At 42.3% G+C, this 18,156-nt stretch overlaps 4 protein-coding genes and 1 non-coding gene across 5 annotated transcripts in view; all 5 read left to right on the top strand.

Annotated features, from left to right (window-relative positions):
• Positions 1-4,949, top strand: part of LOC108065352 (extracellular serine/threonine protein CG31145) — a 68,330-nt gene extending 63,381 nt beyond the window's left edge. Inside the window, exons 14-17 of the mRNA XM_044395744.2 lie at positions 2,029-2,109; positions 2,332-2,444; positions 3,121-3,261; positions 3,681-4,949. Coding sequence (XP_044251679.1) covers positions 2,029-2,109; positions 2,332-2,444; positions 3,121-3,261; positions 3,681-3,879 — 534 coding nt within the window. The 3' untranslated portion in view covers positions 3,880-4,949. The remainder of the gene's footprint in view (positions 1-2,028; positions 2,110-2,331; positions 2,445-3,120; positions 3,262-3,680) is intronic.
• Positions 4,950-5,157: 208 nt separating this feature from the next.
• On the top strand, positions 5,158-8,501 carry LOC108065439 (uncharacterized). The gene is made up of 6 exons (XM_017153437.3): positions 5,158-5,247; positions 5,635-5,848; positions 6,895-6,969; positions 7,036-7,444; positions 7,890-8,026; positions 8,086-8,501. Exons 2-6 carry the CDS (start codon positions 5,638-5,640, stop codon positions 8,403-8,405), a joined length of 1,152 nt encoding a protein of 383 aa, XP_017008926.2. The 5' UTR covers positions 5,158-5,247; positions 5,635-5,637; the 3' UTR covers positions 8,406-8,501.
• Positions 8,502-9,541: 1,040 nt separating this feature from the next.
• Positions 9,542-9,662, top strand: TRNAL-CAA (transfer RNA leucine (anticodon CAA)). Its single transcript has 2 exons — positions 9,542-9,579; positions 9,618-9,662. It is a non-coding gene; the product is annotated as a tRNA-Leu (tRNA).
• Positions 9,663-11,956: 2,294 nt separating this feature from the next.
• LOC108065231 (nose resistant to fluoxetine protein 6) lies at positions 11,957-14,526 on the top strand. Its single transcript, XM_070217429.1, has 9 exons — positions 11,957-12,187; positions 12,248-12,617; positions 12,679-12,752; positions 12,812-13,014; positions 13,077-13,189; positions 13,247-13,460; positions 13,518-13,699; positions 13,756-14,227; positions 14,292-14,526. Exons 1-9 carry the CDS (start codon positions 11,959-11,961, stop codon positions 14,505-14,507), a joined length of 2,073 nt encoding a protein of 690 aa, XP_070073530.1. The 5' UTR covers positions 11,957-11,958; the 3' UTR covers positions 14,508-14,526.
• Positions 14,527-15,159: 633 nt separating this feature from the next.
• Positions 15,160-18,023, top strand: LOC108065232 (nose resistant to fluoxetine protein 6). The gene is made up of 9 exons (XM_070217077.1): positions 15,160-15,642; positions 15,694-16,018; positions 16,073-16,146; positions 16,207-16,409; positions 16,462-16,574; positions 16,628-16,841; positions 16,994-17,175; positions 17,234-17,708; positions 17,766-18,023. Exons 1-9 carry the CDS (start codon positions 15,384-15,386, stop codon positions 17,997-17,999), a joined length of 2,079 nt encoding a protein of 692 aa, XP_070073178.1. The 5' UTR covers positions 15,160-15,383; the 3' UTR covers positions 18,000-18,023.
• Positions 18,024-18,156: the final 133 nt, after the last annotated feature.

The raw sequence follows: 18,156 nt of genomic DNA, 5'->3' as shown, positions 1-18,156 counted from the left end.
ATTTGCACGCTTGTTAAATGCTTTGGGAATTCAGTTAGGGGGGTTCTACGGGCAACTAAATTGGAATGACTGAAATGAAAAGGGGAAAATAATGATGATAACTTAACAATTGATTAGATTAAGCGAGGATAAAGTGGAATTGAATAATTTTACTGATATCTTTTAAATCCAAGGGATTTTAAGATAACAATAGGACATTTCATTTAAATAGGCTTATTCATTTGAAATTTATTTTACCTATAATAAATTTATCAATTAAAGATTGAAATATACCTTAAAATAATTAAAAGGAAAGAAACAAGCTTACACTCGAATTCAGCAATGAAATATACCATGGCATACTTTAAGGCATCTTCAAAAATAAATAATTAGATTAATCTAATGTTGAACTGACCTCAAATTGTTAATTTTTAGCAACATTCCATCCCAATGACTAAAACTTTTTGGGACTCATAAATAATGAAATATTATAAGAATTTATTCATTACTAAATTGTTCAATCCGATATTAATTTAAAATCAATTAACACTGGCAACAATGCATTCTGTGATAATCCGCCGATTTATGGGTTCATTTTCATAAAAGTCATTGCATCTTAAAGCTTTTCCATCGCGTTCCACGAATTTATCAAGTCCATTTAACGCGCAGCTAACAAAAATTGCAAATTGCTTGCCTCACATTCTATCTTTTTTTTGCCCCCTTTCCATTTCCCGCTGCTCTTATAAAATTTAATTTTGCTTGATTTATGCATATTTTTTTTTCGGCTAAGCTAAGGTGAACAGTGGAGCTAAAGAGCGCTATGAGAACCCAAAGCCCCGAACCGCCCCGCTGTCACCATGGCAGCGTTAACTTACCTGAGTTTTCTGCTTTATGTTTGCTTCTTTCACGTTTTTTTTTGTAGCAGTTTGTTGCTTTTCCCCCAGTTTGCATTTTCCGCTTTCTGTTTGCCTTGCTTTGCTTTGCACCGCCTGCTGCATTCTTGGGACCGTTGGCCCCCTGCGAAAACGCGAGAACCCCCCTTCGGCGCCCCTGCTTCCGGTCATTACACACTCCGCCTGCGACGACGCCACGCCCACTCAGCACAAAACGCCCAACGCGCCGAGCTTTTATTATGCATTTTTGCGCGCTGCCTTGGCGAACAGCCCCCCTTATTTTTAATTCTTTTATATATATTTCATATATATTTTTTGTGTTGCTGCTCCCGCTCCCGTTTGCCGTTCCTGTTCCTGTTTCTTGTTCCTGTTTCTGTTCCCGATCCCGTTGTCGTTGTCGTTGTTCTTGTTGTTGTTGTCGCTATTGCTGACCCCTGACCCCCCGCAACCCAGGGACGGAAGGTAAGTTGCGGTGGCCACGAAAGTAGAGCGCGCGGGGGTTGCGCAAAAGTTTTATTGCCCGCCTTGGAGGGCGGCGGGCAAATAATTTAATTTAAGCAAAATTAATTTGGCCTGCAGTTGGAAGAATTCGCAAGAAAGTCAGGGAGAGCGAGAGCAGCCATAAAGCAAAATTAATATTTCTACACTCGGGGAAAAACAATCAAGATAACGGGGCTTTGATGAAATGGTGACTATTTCACAGGAGGATTCACAGGGGAGGGAAATGGGTGAAAGGAATTTGGGTATTCAAAAAGTATGCAACAAAAAATGTGTTCTGATTCCCCCACAACCAAATTCTAGATCCGTCACTAGATGACCTAATAAAAAGATATAATTTAAGAGTACAGGTTAAAACTAAATAAAATATTTATTCTCTAAAAAACAGAAAAAAACTTACATTTTGAATTTTAGATAGGACTCTTTTTATCCTTTCCTATCAAGAATAAAATATTTCGCTATTAGATATTTACCTATCCATTCAAGGGCTCCCTTTTAATAAAAAAAACTACATTTCCAAGTGTAAATATACAACCGAATGCCAGCCGCTAAGACAGGCATAACTCGGGCAATTCTGTTAACCGTTTGCTGTTTTTGCCTGCAAGAATGCGAATTGATTTCCGGTTCTCCTCTCCTTTCTCCACTTTCTCCCCAACAGCTGTGGCGGCATCCCTGGCGACGGTCCTACCACAAAAGGAAGAAGGCCCAATGGGAGACAGATGCCAATTATTGTGCCCTGGTATGTATCCTCCAAGTGCCCCAAACCCCCCGCCCTCTTGAGCTGCGGTTTCTTTTATTTAATTTGCATTTAAACTCGATTGAAATGCAAATGTTTTTATTGTGGTCGTAGCGGGGGAGGAGGCAACAGCTCTGTAGCTGACTTAATTAAGACATCGCTGGCCGAGCTGCAGCTTAATTTTGCATTTGATTTTCCCTTTTTCCCCGTGCCACGCCCACTTAGGTCCGGGACATTCCGCCCTACGACGACGGCAGGCGGCTGTATGACCTGATGGACATGGCCGTCTTTGATTTTCTCACTGGCAACATGGATCGTCATCATTACGAGACATTCAAGTGAGTATATATTGGGTGGGCACTGTGGGGTTAAGCCGGATGTCGGTGTGTGTGTGAGTGCTCTGTGTATCTGGGTCCCTGGCATGGTAACTAATGCGATCGGTTTATTTCCGCACACATGGCTTTGTTAGCTTCCTGCCGCCGTATCCTCGGTCTGCCTTTGGCACGTTACGTATGCGCCCCGTGTGCGCCTAAGCGCCTGCATTTGCCGGGGATATGCCAGCACCTGCATGCCAAGCAGCCCAGCAGCCCAGCAGCCAAGCAGCCAAACAGCCGTGTAGCCGCCGATGAGGCAGATGCAGCAGCTGGAAAGATATTTCCAGACCGCCTGCAAAAGGTTGCAAAACATCTCCAGCCAGTAAGCCGCCACTCCAACGCCCCACATCATCGATGCCGAGGCTTTGGAGACCGAGAGCAGGTGCCAGGTGACTTGGCTGGTCTGCTGCTGCTAAATTGTTTGTTATGCAAAAGCGTTTGTTGAGCTTACGGCGATGTCATCGCTGGCACCCAGCAAACACCTGCCTCCTAGTTCATTCCTGACTTTCCTTGAGGGTGGGATAGCCACTTTTGCCAGGCAATTATGCCCCGACAATCTCGCCAAAGGAATGGGATGGGCCTGGCCTGGCTGATTGCCGAATATTCTCTAATTTGGCCCGGCTTTCGTTTGCATTCCCAGGGTCTACGGCAATGAGACGTTCCCCCTGCATTTGGACCACGGCCGTGGCTTCGGGCGGCCCTTCCACGACGAGCTCTCCATCCTGGCGCCCGTTCTGCAGTGCTGCCTGATACGCAAGTCGACGCTCGTCAAGCTGCTGGAGTGAGTATTGCATTAAGTCATGAATTCTACGAGGCAGTCCATGAATTTCACCATTTAATGTGTAGCAGAATTTATGCAGTTTAATAGCATTTCTAGAAAGCTTAGTTTGAAATATTCAAATACTTCTTAGGCGAAGCCAATAATCAGAGTTTCAGTAAATCGGATTTAAAATAGTTATTTAAATACCAAATATATGTATGAATTACTTAATAATTAATTTGCCAATGTGTATTTATATTAATCAAACATTGCAGGGCCGAGCTGCTTTCTCCTGATTTTAATAATATTATTTGTTTGGCGATGCTAAATTATTCACAAGCTTGAATTAATTGTTTACTTATCCATGGATTACAAAAAAATCAACTAAAAATATAAATTAATAGCAAAATTAAATGAAAATCCTTTAAACTCACCTGCAGGTTCCACAATGGACCCAAGCTGCTGTCTCAGCTGATGAGCGAGTCCCTGAGCCAGGATCCCGTGAGTCCGGTGCTCTGGCAGCCCCATCTGGATGCCCTGGACCGGCGGACCGGCATCATCCTGCAGAGCATACGGGACTGCATAAAGCGAAATCCACCAGGCGACGTGGACGGATCCGAGACGGACCTCTCCTCGTAGCGATGAGGCTACGACGAGGAGACCGCTCGAGTGAACCCAGAAATCATCCTAGAGCATTAGCTTAAACCCCCTAGCTGTTAGTCGCGTGTCCTGTGTGTTGAAACTAAAACAAAAAAACAATTAGCGTTAATGTTGGTGGCAATCGGTCTTTGAAAAAGATCAGCGTCCTAAGTGAAGGAAAGGAATCCCTGTCGCTCTGTCTGCACATACCAAAAATGAGAGGAGGGAGATGGAAAAGGCCAAGAGCCGAGGGCGGAAATGAATTCACTCTAATGTTTATACTTTCACCTAGATTGTTTGTCGGGCAGCTGGAAAAGCATTGATTGGCAATGAAAATTGAGTACCTCCCACCCAATCGCACACCCTAATCTTACCGAGCACTATCGTACGCTTACAGTGGGTGCCAAAAGTAAACAAAGACACAGTGTGCAAACAACCTGAACGAGAAAGTAAAAACTAATGCCAGCAAGAGCGCCAGAAGGAAACTCGTTCAAAAGACTATAAAACATAAACAAGAAGAACTAAAACTGAGAAGGAAAACTACAAAAATTGAAACTATTTTCTAAATATTTATTTATAATTTTTTCATACATTTTATGACTTTTATGTGCATACACTTTTCCCGTATGCAAACATACCCAACCCCCAGACCCCCGCCCATTCTCAAGAAACGTTGTTGCAAGTTTAGTTCGTAAGTTGACCTAACTTTATGATCGATATCAGGCGTAGCTTTATCCGATTCAAGGATCGTCTTATTAGTTAGTCCAATCAGTTCCAGCGAGAATCATGTACTTCACCATGTGGGAAACAAAACGAAAGAAAGAGAAAAGAACTACTGTTAACAAACTAATTATTACTATTATTGCGTACATAGCTAAGTTAAATTTGTTTTTATTATTGTAACGTTTTTCAATTGTACCTTGTGTGGTTGATATAGAGAGCATTAATTGGCCAAGAGACAGGTGGATAGAGTGTGAAAACTATGAAGAGACAACAACAAAATTGTGTTAGAATTAGTAAAATTTTAGTGAAAATTTCAGATGTAATTAATAAAAAAAGTACCAAAGAAATCGATGTGTGCTCTAATTTATTTATGGTTTTTATACAGGAAGCCAAAGTAAGTTATCGAAGTGTTCTCGAAATAAAACAAAGTGCCTAAAGAGAGTGGCTCTCTCGATAATTCGATCGCTGCTCAATTGGGAACAGTATTATCAGCGCTCTCTGGTATTTCGCACTGCTGGAGGCCTCTCTATAAAGAACCATAATACCGGCTACCCAGCAGCTGTTGGGGTCAGTTTTCTGATAGCTCTGATCCGAGCACGTTGTGTGATTTTTATTGTCGTGTAGCATTATCAATTAAGTGACCAAGTGAGTTTGTTTACTTATACTAGTTTTTTTTCTTTTTGGTTAATTGAATTAAATCTATAAAAATGAAATGGAAAATAAGAGTTCAGCTGGCAGATCAAGTGTTAAAAATAATGTGACGATTATGCAATCGCTGGGCGGAACCGCACATTCCAATGTCGAGTGTCGCTGCGGCCGCCGAGAAGTGATTGTTTATTTGGCGTAAGGTCCCAAACCGCCTATCACCCATCGCCCCACTGCCCATATCAATTATTTAAGGCAGTGCAACTGACGTGTCTCAATGTAAATGAGTGCGCGATTTCCATGGGGGATTCGCTCTGACTCTGACCATAAAGAAGGCAAATCAACATAGCCCACCTTATGCTAATATCCGAGCTAATCAACTTGCAGAAAATGTCGGCCCACTCCGTTGTTGACCTGCGCTCGGACACCGTTAGCCAGCCCACGGACAAGATGCGGGAACGGATGGCCAATGCCGTCGTGGGGGATGACGTCTACGGCGAGGATCCCACCGTAAACGAACTGGAGGCGCGGACAGCGGCCATTTTCGGCAAGGAGGCGGGCATCTTTGTGCCCAGCGGTACCATGGGAAATCTACTGGCAAGTGAGTGGCAACTACACGGGGCTCGTAAATAAACCCCGGCTCATTTTGGGTCTCTGCTAGTGGATTTCCGTAGTGGGGAATCGCTTATGTTTATTAGTTTAAACCGAGGCCAGTCTCAGATTACACAAAAGCCAAGGTGGGGTCGTTGCGAAAAGGTGAAAGAAACAAGAAAGCAGAGCTCATATCATGCATCAGGTACATTATCGTAAAGGCTAAGGGCAGCCATAAACATAACATTAATTTTTATAGACTTTAATATTAGACGTGGACGTGTGCCGCCCCGTTGGCGAGCGAGGGACAAGGAAAAACAGAAGGATAAAGGACGAAAGCCCAAGGAGCCACCGCTCCGCTCCGGGCATCGCAATCTCGAGTAATTTATGCATTCGCTCAAATTAATATTTCTAATGGAATTTGAAGTTTGCATTTCATTCAAAAAGAAACTGCACTCAGACTTGCGATTGTGCTAATTTTTCACGAGGGTTGCTCATTAAATATTCGGCTATAAAAGGTGAAATTCAAGGAGGTACTTCCGGTTTGGAATAAATATTTTTATTATAGTTCCTTTGAATTAAATATTGATAATTCATTATCTGGTGAAATTAGAACCATAAATCTTGAAGTTTTTATTAAGGAATCAGTTACTGTTGCTATTTGGCAGTCTCAATTGATCTTTAGTAATCTTTACAAGTTTGAGTGCTCTTCAAAACTAATCGAAGCCAATTAAATCGACCAGGTGTTAAACTTTTGTGGAACTTATGGAAATGTTTGAATGATTACCTTATCAAACTTCCCGGAAAGGAAGGGGAGAATCATCTAGAAGACCTAAAGTTACCATAGCTTTCTGGGTATATTCTTTGAACTATGTTTAGGTATGGAATTTTTTTAGAAATTCAGAATAGAAGGAATCGTTTAAAAGATTATACTGGCCTCATTTAAGTTAAATGCGGGTGCAGATAGTTGGGAAGATTTGCGTGCGGTTGAATCCTTGATTAACCAACTCCATTGCCAAGTGAATACCCTAAAGTCTCCCTTGATAATCCCCCCAGTTATGGTTCACTGCCATCGTCGTGGAACTGAGGCCCTGGTCGGCGATTTATCGCACATATTTCTGTACGAGCAAGGTGAGAACAGCCAGCAGTAACACTCCGACCCACTGACTCCGCGGCGTCTTCATTAATCACATTTAGGTGGCGCCTCGCATTTGGCCGGAGTCCAATTAGCCACGCTGAAGAACGAACAGGATGGCACCTTCAGCCTGCAGGAGCTGCGCCGCAGGATCCGGCACGACGACTGCCACGAGCCCATCACCTCGCTGGTGGTGGTGGAGCAGACCCACAACATTTGCGGCGGCAAGGTGGTGCCGCTGGCCTTCCTGGACGAGCTGGCCACTCTCGTCCGTCAGCCAGGCGTGGGCACCGGCACCGCCCGCATCGCCCTCCACATGGACGGAGCGAGGGTCTTCAACGCGGCCACCGCCTTGGGCGTGGGCGTGGAGCGCATCTGCCGCGACTTCGATTCGGTGTCTATCTGCCTCAGCAAGGGCTTATCGGCTCCCGTGGGATCCGTGTTGGTCGGCTCCAAGGCCTTCATTTCGGAGTGAGTTTGACCCCGCCCACGGCATGAGTGTCTTATTCGCTGCTTGTCAGGTCCTTATTTGCTTCTCCGGTTCCGGTTACTTCTGCACTTCAATGTATTTGCGGAAATTGGCTCTTTTTATTAACTACCTCTTATTACAGTTTCAATTGATTCTTAAACATTTTTAAGCAATTTTTAAACTTGGCTTCAATGATTTAATATGTCCACAAATACATCCTTTTTTTCTAATATTTTTAAAGAAGCCATTTATTTATTTATTTATTGATTTAATATGTCTACAAATATCTTCTTTTTTTTCTAATATTTTTAAACTAATGGTTTAATGGTTCTTGTTTCAAATAAAATAGCAAATAAATTCCATTAGATTACTCTCAATAATTCTTAAAATTTAGGATTATTTAAAAAATTGAAATCACATAATTATAATCCTTCTGTTCATCCTTAGAGCACATCGATTGCGCAAGGCTTTGGGAGGCGGTATGAGGCAAGTGGGCGTGTTAGCAGCCGCTGGACTCGTAGCCTTGGAAGAAATAGTTCCACTGCTGGGCAAAGATCACGAGCGAACCAAGAAAATAGCCAAGGGTAAGTGGGAAACTTGCACCTTTCTTGATTGTCCACTTATAACATTACTTTCCCCTCAGCTATTTTCGAACTGAAGAGTCCCAATATCACCGTGGATCTCGATACTGTACAGAGCAATATTCTTCTGGTGGAGATAACCCAACCCAAGCTGACGGCCAGTGAGTTCTCCACTCGCTTGGGCACTGTGGAGTCCGGAGAAGTAGAGGCCGGAGTGGCGGATAAGAACGGAGCCGGAATCGTGGTGAAGGCCAGTGCCCGGGACTGGGCATTTGCGAGGCTGGTTCTCTACCACCAGGTGGACGACGAGCAGGTGGAGCTGGCCATCAGGAAGCTGAAGTACGTCATCGGGCAGTACGACCTGCGATGGCCCAGGGCCTAGACTTGTGCAATTCTTTTGAATATTACTGAAAAGACAAACACAATTAGATTTCGCATTTTGTCGTTTAATTAAAGAGATAGAGGGAGCGAAAGAAGAGCTCAAATTTGTATTATTGCCCCTTGAGTGGGTCCGAGCTGCGTTTACATTCACGCATGACCGGGCACCGTTCCATCGAGGCTGATGGACATCCTGCCGGGCCCCACGCCCATTTGGCTCCACTCGTACTCCTCCACCGACTCCCTCCCTTCCTCGCCAGAAGTTTTCCCTTGTGTGTCTGCATGAGTGCTCGGCTGAATGAAATAATAAAATTATTTTTAAAATATTATTGTCAATCCAGCGATGTGCTCATCGATTTAAAAGCCTGCAGGATGCTCCATCCTCCCGGCCATCGGACAGTTGTGATTTATAAGCAAACTTATCGCCGGCGAAGGCGGAATGCGCTCAAAATGATTGGATGCCGGGATGTTGGGATGCTGGGCTGCCAGGATCCTGGGCCTCGCTGTGTTCCCTCACAATGGATTAGAGAGCCGGGCTGAGTGAATGGCATTGAAATGTTATATTTTATAAATTATGCTATGCCAAATGAAACGAAATTCAATTAGAGAAATTGCTGAAGCATTTGATAAATTGAAATTGAGTTGCCTTGGCCAAAGTTGCTCTTTGTCTGCCATTGAGCCTCGGCAGATTCTGGGCGATTCGGGGATTAATGTGTAACGAAAAGTCATCTGCCCAAATGGCAAGTAATTATGGAAGGTTGATTCTTCGATCGACTTTCGTTTTGGCTGCAACAATTTTTATTTTCGATTTGTGCCCGAAAGTATGCAATGCGCCCATTAAAGAGCCACTTTTCACTCTTCCCCAAAAGCCCACACACGCGAGCTTTATAAGAGAGAGAGAGAGTGAGAGAGAGTGAGATGGCAGAGGTGGGGGCAGTCTATAAATAGCTCCTAGACATGCGACGTTGGGTGTGAAAATGTGTGTTTGCGGTATTGCTTTTTAGCCCACCGCTCCATCATCATCATCATCATAGCAGCAGAAGTTAATAACCCTCCCCCAGAATCGCCAACTCCCCGATTTATACTGGGAACAGAATGCCGTAGCTCTTCAAGGGGTTTTTGCACACTCGCTCGCAACGTGTCAGGATGGCCGAGCGGTCTAAGGCGCCAGACTCAAGGCATTCAGTCTTGCCCTTCACAGAAGGGCGTGCGAGCGTTCTGGTCCTCTCTGAGGGCGTGGGTTCGAATCCCACTTCTGACAAAGTTTTTTTATTTTTTTTTTTTGCGTTTGCAGATGAACATTTTAAGTAAAAAAGCATCTACATAAACATAATATTAAGTAAGAAAACTTAAAAGCCAATTTTAAAATTTTTCGATATAAGCTTTTGTTTACTTTGTACCGTTTAAAATATATTATCTGTCCGTTAACCTTTAAATACCCATATAAAGTGTTTAAAATATGAATAACAATATAAATATTTATTGACATGGCTGACCAGTTTTATTATTTTAAATGGAATTATAAATTTACATTTAATAATAATTGTCTAACCAACTTAAAATCTGAACTCTCGCTTTCAGCTTATTGCAAATGTAAAACTTTTGATTGCGAATTTCGCATACTATTTAGACTATTTTTAGCATGCGCTCTCGACATAATTGCACGCCCTTTCTGTTTTGTAAACATTTAATAGCATTTGAGGCCAATTAACGTAATTACATGGACCGGTAGACAGATGTGCAGCATGTAGTGCATTCAATTATGTGGCACACGCTCTTTTCGCAGCCGTTTAAACAAATGAATTGCTTCTAATGAAGTATTTAAGCGCACCTTTCTGTCCAACCGTGTGTGCGATTTAGTTAAAGTTGAAGTAATTTAATTATGCATTTACACGGTCGACATGTTCAATTAACTAAAGCCACGTTACGTCGGCGCTGGCATTAATTTCTGGGGATTTTCAATTCAAACTCGCCTCTTAATGGGCATTAGCATGTTTATTATCGCCCCGAACGGCACCGACTTTATTGGCCACGCCGCTTTATGGCACGTGCCGCGTCTGCCAGGATTGGATGAGTTGGGTTGGGGCAAATGGGTTTCATATGCGCGGATACATGATGAATAGCGAATAGCGCAGCTCCTTGGCCCAATAAAATATGATGGAAAAACGCCATTCCCTCATTATGCCAGCCGGGGATTGGCGTGTTACACTTTTCGCCGCCTGAAATGACAATCTGTCATGAAATAAAGTCGTAAACCCGGGCAGCCCAAGGAGCTGGAGATGGCTGGGGTTGTTTTGGGTGCCCCTGCTAAATTGAAATTTGCATGAAGTCCAGCCCTCACAAAAGAATGATTATTCAATTTCAATAGACGCCTTGAAATCCAACCCGGAGATCTAAACTGCTCGTACTTTCAACAGTGGAAGGCATAAATTTATAGAAACATCGTCATATCGAGTGACAAACGTATACGTTGATTCCGTAATGTGCTGTTGGAAAAATAAATCGTTATAATTTTTACATTTATTTAAGGGGATGTAATGTTAGCAATATACTACTTTTTCTGACTTTCCCTTATGAAATTTCTACTTTGAACTCTTTTCATCGAATGTCCATGTTTGATGGTTTTTCGGGTGCTCTAATTTAATTAATTGCATACGCCTAACTAAAGTCAAACAATTTCCGTATTTAATCAACGAGAAAGCAAACGAATGACTCAGACCCAGCGTCAAAGGCGAAAGAAGAGTCGGCCATAAAGGATACTGGATGATAGATGCGGGGTGGTGGGCGCTGGGTGTTTGTAAGTCATGCGAACTCATTTCGAAAATTAAGCAAATGTGCTTAAGTATAGGTGGGTGTGTGTATATATGTTTAAGCCCAGTGTGTGTGTTTGCTTTTCCCTATTTTTCCTCTTTCCCCGCTTGTATGTATGTGGGTTTCCTTGGGGGCGTGGCTGGGTGAACATAACGTGATTGCTGCCAATTTCACAAAGCAGCAAATTGATGATGAGCTAATGCTTTGAAAATTATTGGGAAAAAATATTTAATAGGTTTACGTCGGGCTCAAGCTGGGAACAAAAAAAAAGAAAACCAAAGGCACGAATGAGTGGAGAAAGTGTGGTTAATAAGTGGGATGGTATGCTCATTGAAGCTCGGAGATGTTATTTCTGGTTTGTAAAGGCATGTCCTCAGTTTCACTTACGATTTATCCAGACAAAAGCAAACGTTTTTAATTCAAATAAAGTGCTTAGCGAGGGGAAAGTCAATCTAAATTAAACAGGTAAAGTGGTTCAAACTCTTAGGGAAATCCAACACTTAGTACGGAAAAAGAAGTCCACCGCATCATTTGGATTTCTGGCTATCTGTAAATTAAAGCGATTGTGTGTTTATCAGGGATGTTCCCATGAGTTTGGTCAGACCCAGACCCCAAGGGTTTTTCCTCCCCGGCGATACCCGTTGGGATACCCGTTGATAACGCTTATCGCAAGATTACGCCAAGAGTGTTGTCGTATAAAAGCATTTGAGGCCGGGCCAAAGCCAATCAAACACAATCCATTTAACATGGTCAACGGTATTGCCATTTTGCTCCTCTGCGGACTGGGATTAATCAGGGCGGACCAATTAAAGGACGAACTGCAGTTGCTTCATCACCGCCTCAACCTTCTTCCCCAGAATATTGACTATGATAGCATAGACATCCGAGTTATGGAAACGGATGATACGCGATGCCAGGAGGATATGACAGAGATTCTTGGAGGCTTGAAAGCTGGCAGTTACTGGGCACTTAAAAGTAAGGCAAGATCAACTTTATTTTTTATACCATAGGCTTATAAATTCTGAAATCCTTTAGTGCTGGATTCTTGGGGTTCTCTTCCCTCTGGCCTGTTGTATGGCACCTTTTACGATCTTGGAAACTTCGATGAGTGCCTGGAAATTCATCAACAAATCAGCAGCAGCCAAACGATCCAGGGCAAATATTGTTTCATGGCTGTGCCCCTCAAAGACGTCCTGGACACCGGGATTACGTCCCTGGAAAGCATGCAGATCAAGATAGCCACTTGTTTTCCTGCCTCCTGCTCGGCCAGTCAAATGGAAAAGTTTGCGGGACAACTATTTAAAAATGTATTCAACTCAAGCAAAACTCTGGAAATAACCATTGATGAAGACGGTTGCCAAACCAGCGATCGTGTGCCTTGGGATGGCCTTACAATTTTCACAGTGTAAGTAAAAATCAATTAAAAATATTTCCTTAAAATCTCAAAGTTTCAATTTTAATTTTAGTGTGATTTTGTCATTGCTGACTTTAATAGTTACCGGTTGCACTTTGTATGACTACTTTCTGTGTGAAAATCAAAGTGAGTAATTCATAAGAAACTCTTTAAAACAGAAATAGCTAATTTCTAACCCTTTTCAGAAAAACTTCCATCTCTGGTAAAGATCATTTCAGCTAGGGCTAATTCCAGAGCTCTTTTCCGTCTGGTGGATGGCAGTTCCAATCCCAATGTGATTGACTGCCTTCATGGCATTCGCTGCATGTCCCTCATCTGGGTGGTCTTCCTTCATGAGCACATGTATTCCCTGATATCGCCGAACATTAACTTTTCTTATGCGCTTTCGGTAAAGATATTCCTAAGAATTTTTTAAAGACAAGTTGTTTAATTAATTGTATTTATTTATAGTGGCTGGAGAAACCCATGGCAAGCTTTTTCGTCCACGGCTACTTTTCAGTGGATTCTTTTCTCTTTATCGGTGGCTTATTGGTATCCATGACTGCTCTGCGCACCATGGAAAAGTAAGTAAATATCTTTTATTACTTTGATGGTAAACTTAATTAGCTAATTTGTTTCAGGACCAAAGGAAAACTAAATGTGCCGATGATGTATGTGCATCGCATTATTCGCATCCTGCCCGTTTTGGCCATGGCCATCTTGATCTATGTGAAGCTAATGCCAGTTGTCAGTGGAGGACCTCTTTTCAAAAGTGGATTCCATGGCAAAGAGGAGTGTGTGAATGGCTGGTACTGGGATCTTCTATTCATTCAGAACTATGCAACGGAAAGTGTCGTAAGTATTACTTTTAGGAAGCATTGTTTTCCTATTATTATCGTGATTTTCTTTCAGTGCCTGGATCAGTCCTGGTATTTAGCGGTGGACATGCAGCTGTATATCCTGTCGCCACTCCTCCTAATTGCCCTCTACAAATGGGGCAAGAAGGCGGCCTTTGGCATTGTTGCACTTGTGATTTTGCTCTCCGCTTGCCTGTTTGCCACTCAGATGGTCAATCATTACTCCATGAGTATAAAGTATGTCCCATTGGCATTACTTTGTTATCACTTTATTTACACCTTTTATTTTGCAGAAATGGTGGTGGCGATGATGAGGCCAATTCAAAGCTTTATCTAGCCACTCATACACATGCTGCCCCTTGGCTGATTGGCTTCTTGTTCGGTTACTTCCTGCACCTGAATCGTGGCAAGAAGTTCGAGTTGAGTCGGCTGGTCGTATGGTCGGGTTGGATCCTCAGCCTGGCCATGATCTTTACCTCGATCTTTGCTCTCTATCCGTCCGGAAAATGGAGTGCTCCACCGCTACCGACAGTGGAGGAATCTCTGTACTACACTCTCACTCGAGTGGGTTGGCCCTTGTCGATGTGGTGGGTTGTTTTCGCCTGTATGCAGGGCTATGGAGGTCTGGCCAACAGTCTCCTTTCCACCCCTTTGTGGCAGCCCCTTTCCAGGCTCTCCTACTCCGTCTTCATCTGGCACATGTTCATTCAGGAGGTGAACAGCCGGAATGTGAGGACCAGCACTTACTTTTCAACCTACTCAGTGGTGAGTTATTTCCCTTTATAATAATAATTTTTATTTTCTAACTGGGATGCTTCATTCTTCTTAGATGCTCAACTTCTGGTCAGACTTTGGCATCAGCCTGGTTATGTCGTACGCTTTGTATCTCATTATTGAGGCGCCGATCGGTGGACTAGATGCCCTTTGGAGACCTACTGGAAATGTAAAGCCTCCAGCTGCTATCCAACCTATACTGACTTCTGTAGTAGAGCACAAGATCGATGGCGATGAAACCGAAAACAAATTAGCTGCTCAATCTGATTAATATTAAATTATAAATTGAACTGATTATAAATATATAAAGATATACTGCCAATACTATTTTGTTATACAAAAACTCATTCTTTGGAAAAAAAATATTTTTAAAAACGCTCAATCAAATTATAATTATTATCTTGATTTGGATAGGGATTCCTACAGCCTTACTAATAGTTAAATATCGAACGTTTTCTTATGAATATATATGAATCACCTCTTGACTTGGTATACAACTAGTGACGATCGCACCTTCAACATAAAAAGCTCTGAAATAAATTTTTACGACATTCGGCACGCTGCAAGAAAAAATGCCTGCGTCGATAAGAATCTTAAATTGTTAAATTTAAAGTAAGGTTAAAATAAGAGTATGGGAAATCTGAGTTTACAGCTTACCTTAAATTTAACAGGCGGACGAGAAAACGGCACAAAATAAATCATTCGGCATTCAAAAATTGGTAGAACAAACGTTTTACAACAAAATTTGCTTACCATGAGAAAAGTGTTTCAGATCCCTAAATCACAAAATAGACACGACACTTAGACAAATAAACTTTTTGGTTTCATTTTAAAAATGGCCTTAAAATCTTTCAAATGTATAACTTTGGAATATATGGTTGCATTCGGCTGCACCGTTTTTCCCAACTCTTATTTTATTTAATTTGGCGGCTTTATAAAGTAGTCTCCTCGCGCACACTCCCGGTGCTATTCGTCACTACGTGGACTCCCATTCACAGTGATTATGTCCAATATATAGCGGTTACCCCACAATTAGTATTTCCTAATCAGTTGTCATAATTGTAGATAACGCCAATGGACAGTTTGCGATTTGCCATATAAAATCACGGTCCACTGGCTAAAAGCTCTCAATCGAAAGCGAATTATAATGGTAAACGCTATAAATATTCTATTGCTCTACGGGCTGGTCGTTTTTAGTAGCTCGGAGTCTACAGATCCTGATGGCCTTAAAAACTACGGATATCCAAGGCTGCTGCGGCCGCTGGGAATCGAATTCACTGAGTACCTTAAAAATGCAACTCTGAAAAGAAACTCCAGGTTGGCCAATAAGGATGACACGCTATGTCTAAAGGAATTGGAAGCACTAATGAAGGGGCTCTCATCCAGCGAAAATTGGGCATTAAAAAGTGAGTCATGCTAAATGGATAAAACAGTGCTAATTTTCTGTTATCAATCAGTGATGGATTCATGGGGTAAAATTCCCTCTGGACTTCTGACCGGCAATACCTGGGATCTCGGAAACTTTGATGAGTGCCTCTCAATTAATCAAGTGATCGGCAGCCAGAAAATAAGAGGAAAGTACTGCTTTCTCATCGCCAACAAAACGAGAATCGCAACTTGTTTTCCATCATCATGTTCATCCACTCAAATGGAACCTTTTGTAAAGGGACTTCTCCATAGAATACCTTACTTTAATAGCTCCGGCATAACTGTAAGGATCAGTGAAGCGGGCTGCCAAACGAGTGAAGTTGACCCTTGGGATGGACTTACTATTGCCACCATGTAAGTGTGTTCAGTATCTATATTTTTAGTTGGTTTAACTATTCTGTGATTCAGGGTGATTATATCTGTGCTGGCTGCCAGTGTAACCTTTTTCACCATATTTGACTACTTCTTGTGCGAAGATCAGAGTGAGTGAATAATATCATTGTTAATCAATTATTTTGCTAACCTGCATATCGGTTTTTTAGGTAGAATTCCAGTTTGGGTAAAGGCTTTCTCGGCTCGGGCCAACTCCCGCACTCTTTTCCGTGTCGTGCCGAGAAACTCAAACCCGAATGTGATCGAATGTTTCCATGGCATCCGCTGCATGTCACTCTTTTGGGTTATCTTCTGCCACGAACTCATATTTACTCTAACTTCACCTACTCTAAATACGGCTGATGTTTATTCCGTAAGTGTATTTAATTTTGCGAAAATATTTATACAAATTATACATATTTCAGTGGTCCGTGGAACCTTTTGCCAGCTTTGTAGTTCATGGATACTTCGCAGTAGACTCATTTTTCGTCCTTGGAGGTTTATTGGTATCCATGATTGCTCTACGCTCTATGGAGAAGTAGGTTCACAGTAAATATTTCATAATTATTTTAATACATAAACTCTCATTAGATCTGGGGGAAAGCTTAACCCGTTACTCATGTATCTGCATCGGATATTACGCATTATGCCGGTCGTAGGAATGGCCATACTTATCTACATGACAATGATGCCTGTTGTCAGTGGAGGACCAATGTTCAAAAGTGGTTATCATGGCAAAGAGGCTTGCGAAAAGGGTTGGTTCTTGACTTTGCTGTTCGTTCAGAATTATGCAGCACTGCACATTGTGAGTATAAAATTGTATGTAATCCCTAATCAGATACGTCATGGTGACTACTTAGAGATAAGCAGATAAATAACGTTATCAAATGCTTTCACAGAGCATGCAAATTGGATTAACTAGGATTTTGTTTGATAGACTATTAAAATTTATTTTAGTGTCTCGATCACACTTGGTATCTGGCGGTGGACATGCAGCTGTTTCTCATCTCACCAATCCTGTTGATTGCTCTTTATAAATGGGGAAAGCAGGCGGCTGCTGGAATTGCTGTACTTGTGGCTTCGCTATCGGGTTGTCTTTTTGCCACTCAGATGGTCAACAAATACTCGTTGCTTATTAAGTAAGGATCTTAAAATTTATATGACAAACAAAATCCTTATTTTTTTGTATTTTTATAGAAATGACGCTGATGATGATGGGGTTGCCAATCAAAAGTTGTACTTGGCCACGCATACCCACGCTGCACCCTGGCTGATTGGATTTCTATTTGGCTATTTCCTGCATCTGAATCGCGGCAAGAAGTTCCAGTTGAGCCGACCAGTTGTGTGGATGGGTTGGATCCTCAGCCTGGCGATGCTCTTCACCTCGATCTTCGCCCTTTATCCGGCAGCCCAGTTTAGTGCTCCGCCGCTGTCCACTGTGGAGGAATCTCTGTACTACACCCTCACACGATTGGCTTGGCCCTTGGCCATTTGTTGGGTCATTTTCGCCTGCATGCAGGGCTATGGAGGTCTGGCCGACAGTTTTCTCTCCTCACCTCTGTGGCAGCCACTTTCGAGACTCTCCTACTCGATGTACATTTGGCACATGTTCGTTCAGGAGGTGAACAGCAGGAATGTCAGGACAAACACTTATTTCTCGACTTATTCAATAGTGAGTTATATGATAAAACGTGTTAAATTATTATGATTTAATGACCTTTACTTTCAGATGGAACATTTCTGGTATGATTTAGGATTTACCGCCCTTATGTCCTATGTCTTGTACCTTTTAGTCGAAGCTCCTCTATGTGGATTTGATAGCCTACTGCGGCCCCAAAGGAATCCTCCTGCTGCCGATCAACCAAAGCTTATTTCCAATCAGACCGATGTAGAGACTAGAAAGGAAGAGAATCCTATTGAGACTGAGACAAACCCAATGGCTAATTCAGGTGTACAAAACTAAAATGTTAACTTTAATAAAATTATTAAAACTTATGGGCTCTCAAGTAGAAATTACAAACTCAGACCTCTTTTTCTAATCTTATCCCAGCTGGCGACCTGCATTTCAGCAAACATATCTGTCCACACTTGACAGTATGGGTTCATTAACCACTTCGCAG

The sequence above is a fragment of the Drosophila takahashii genome, chromosome 3R (assembly GCF_030179915.1).
Source record: "Drosophila takahashii strain IR98-3 E-12201 chromosome 3R, DtakHiC1v2, whole genome shotgun sequence".
Lineage (NCBI taxonomy): Eukaryota > Metazoa > Arthropoda > Insecta > Diptera > Drosophilidae > Drosophila > Drosophila takahashii.
This window is presented reverse-complemented; position numbering and strand designations above follow the sequence as displayed.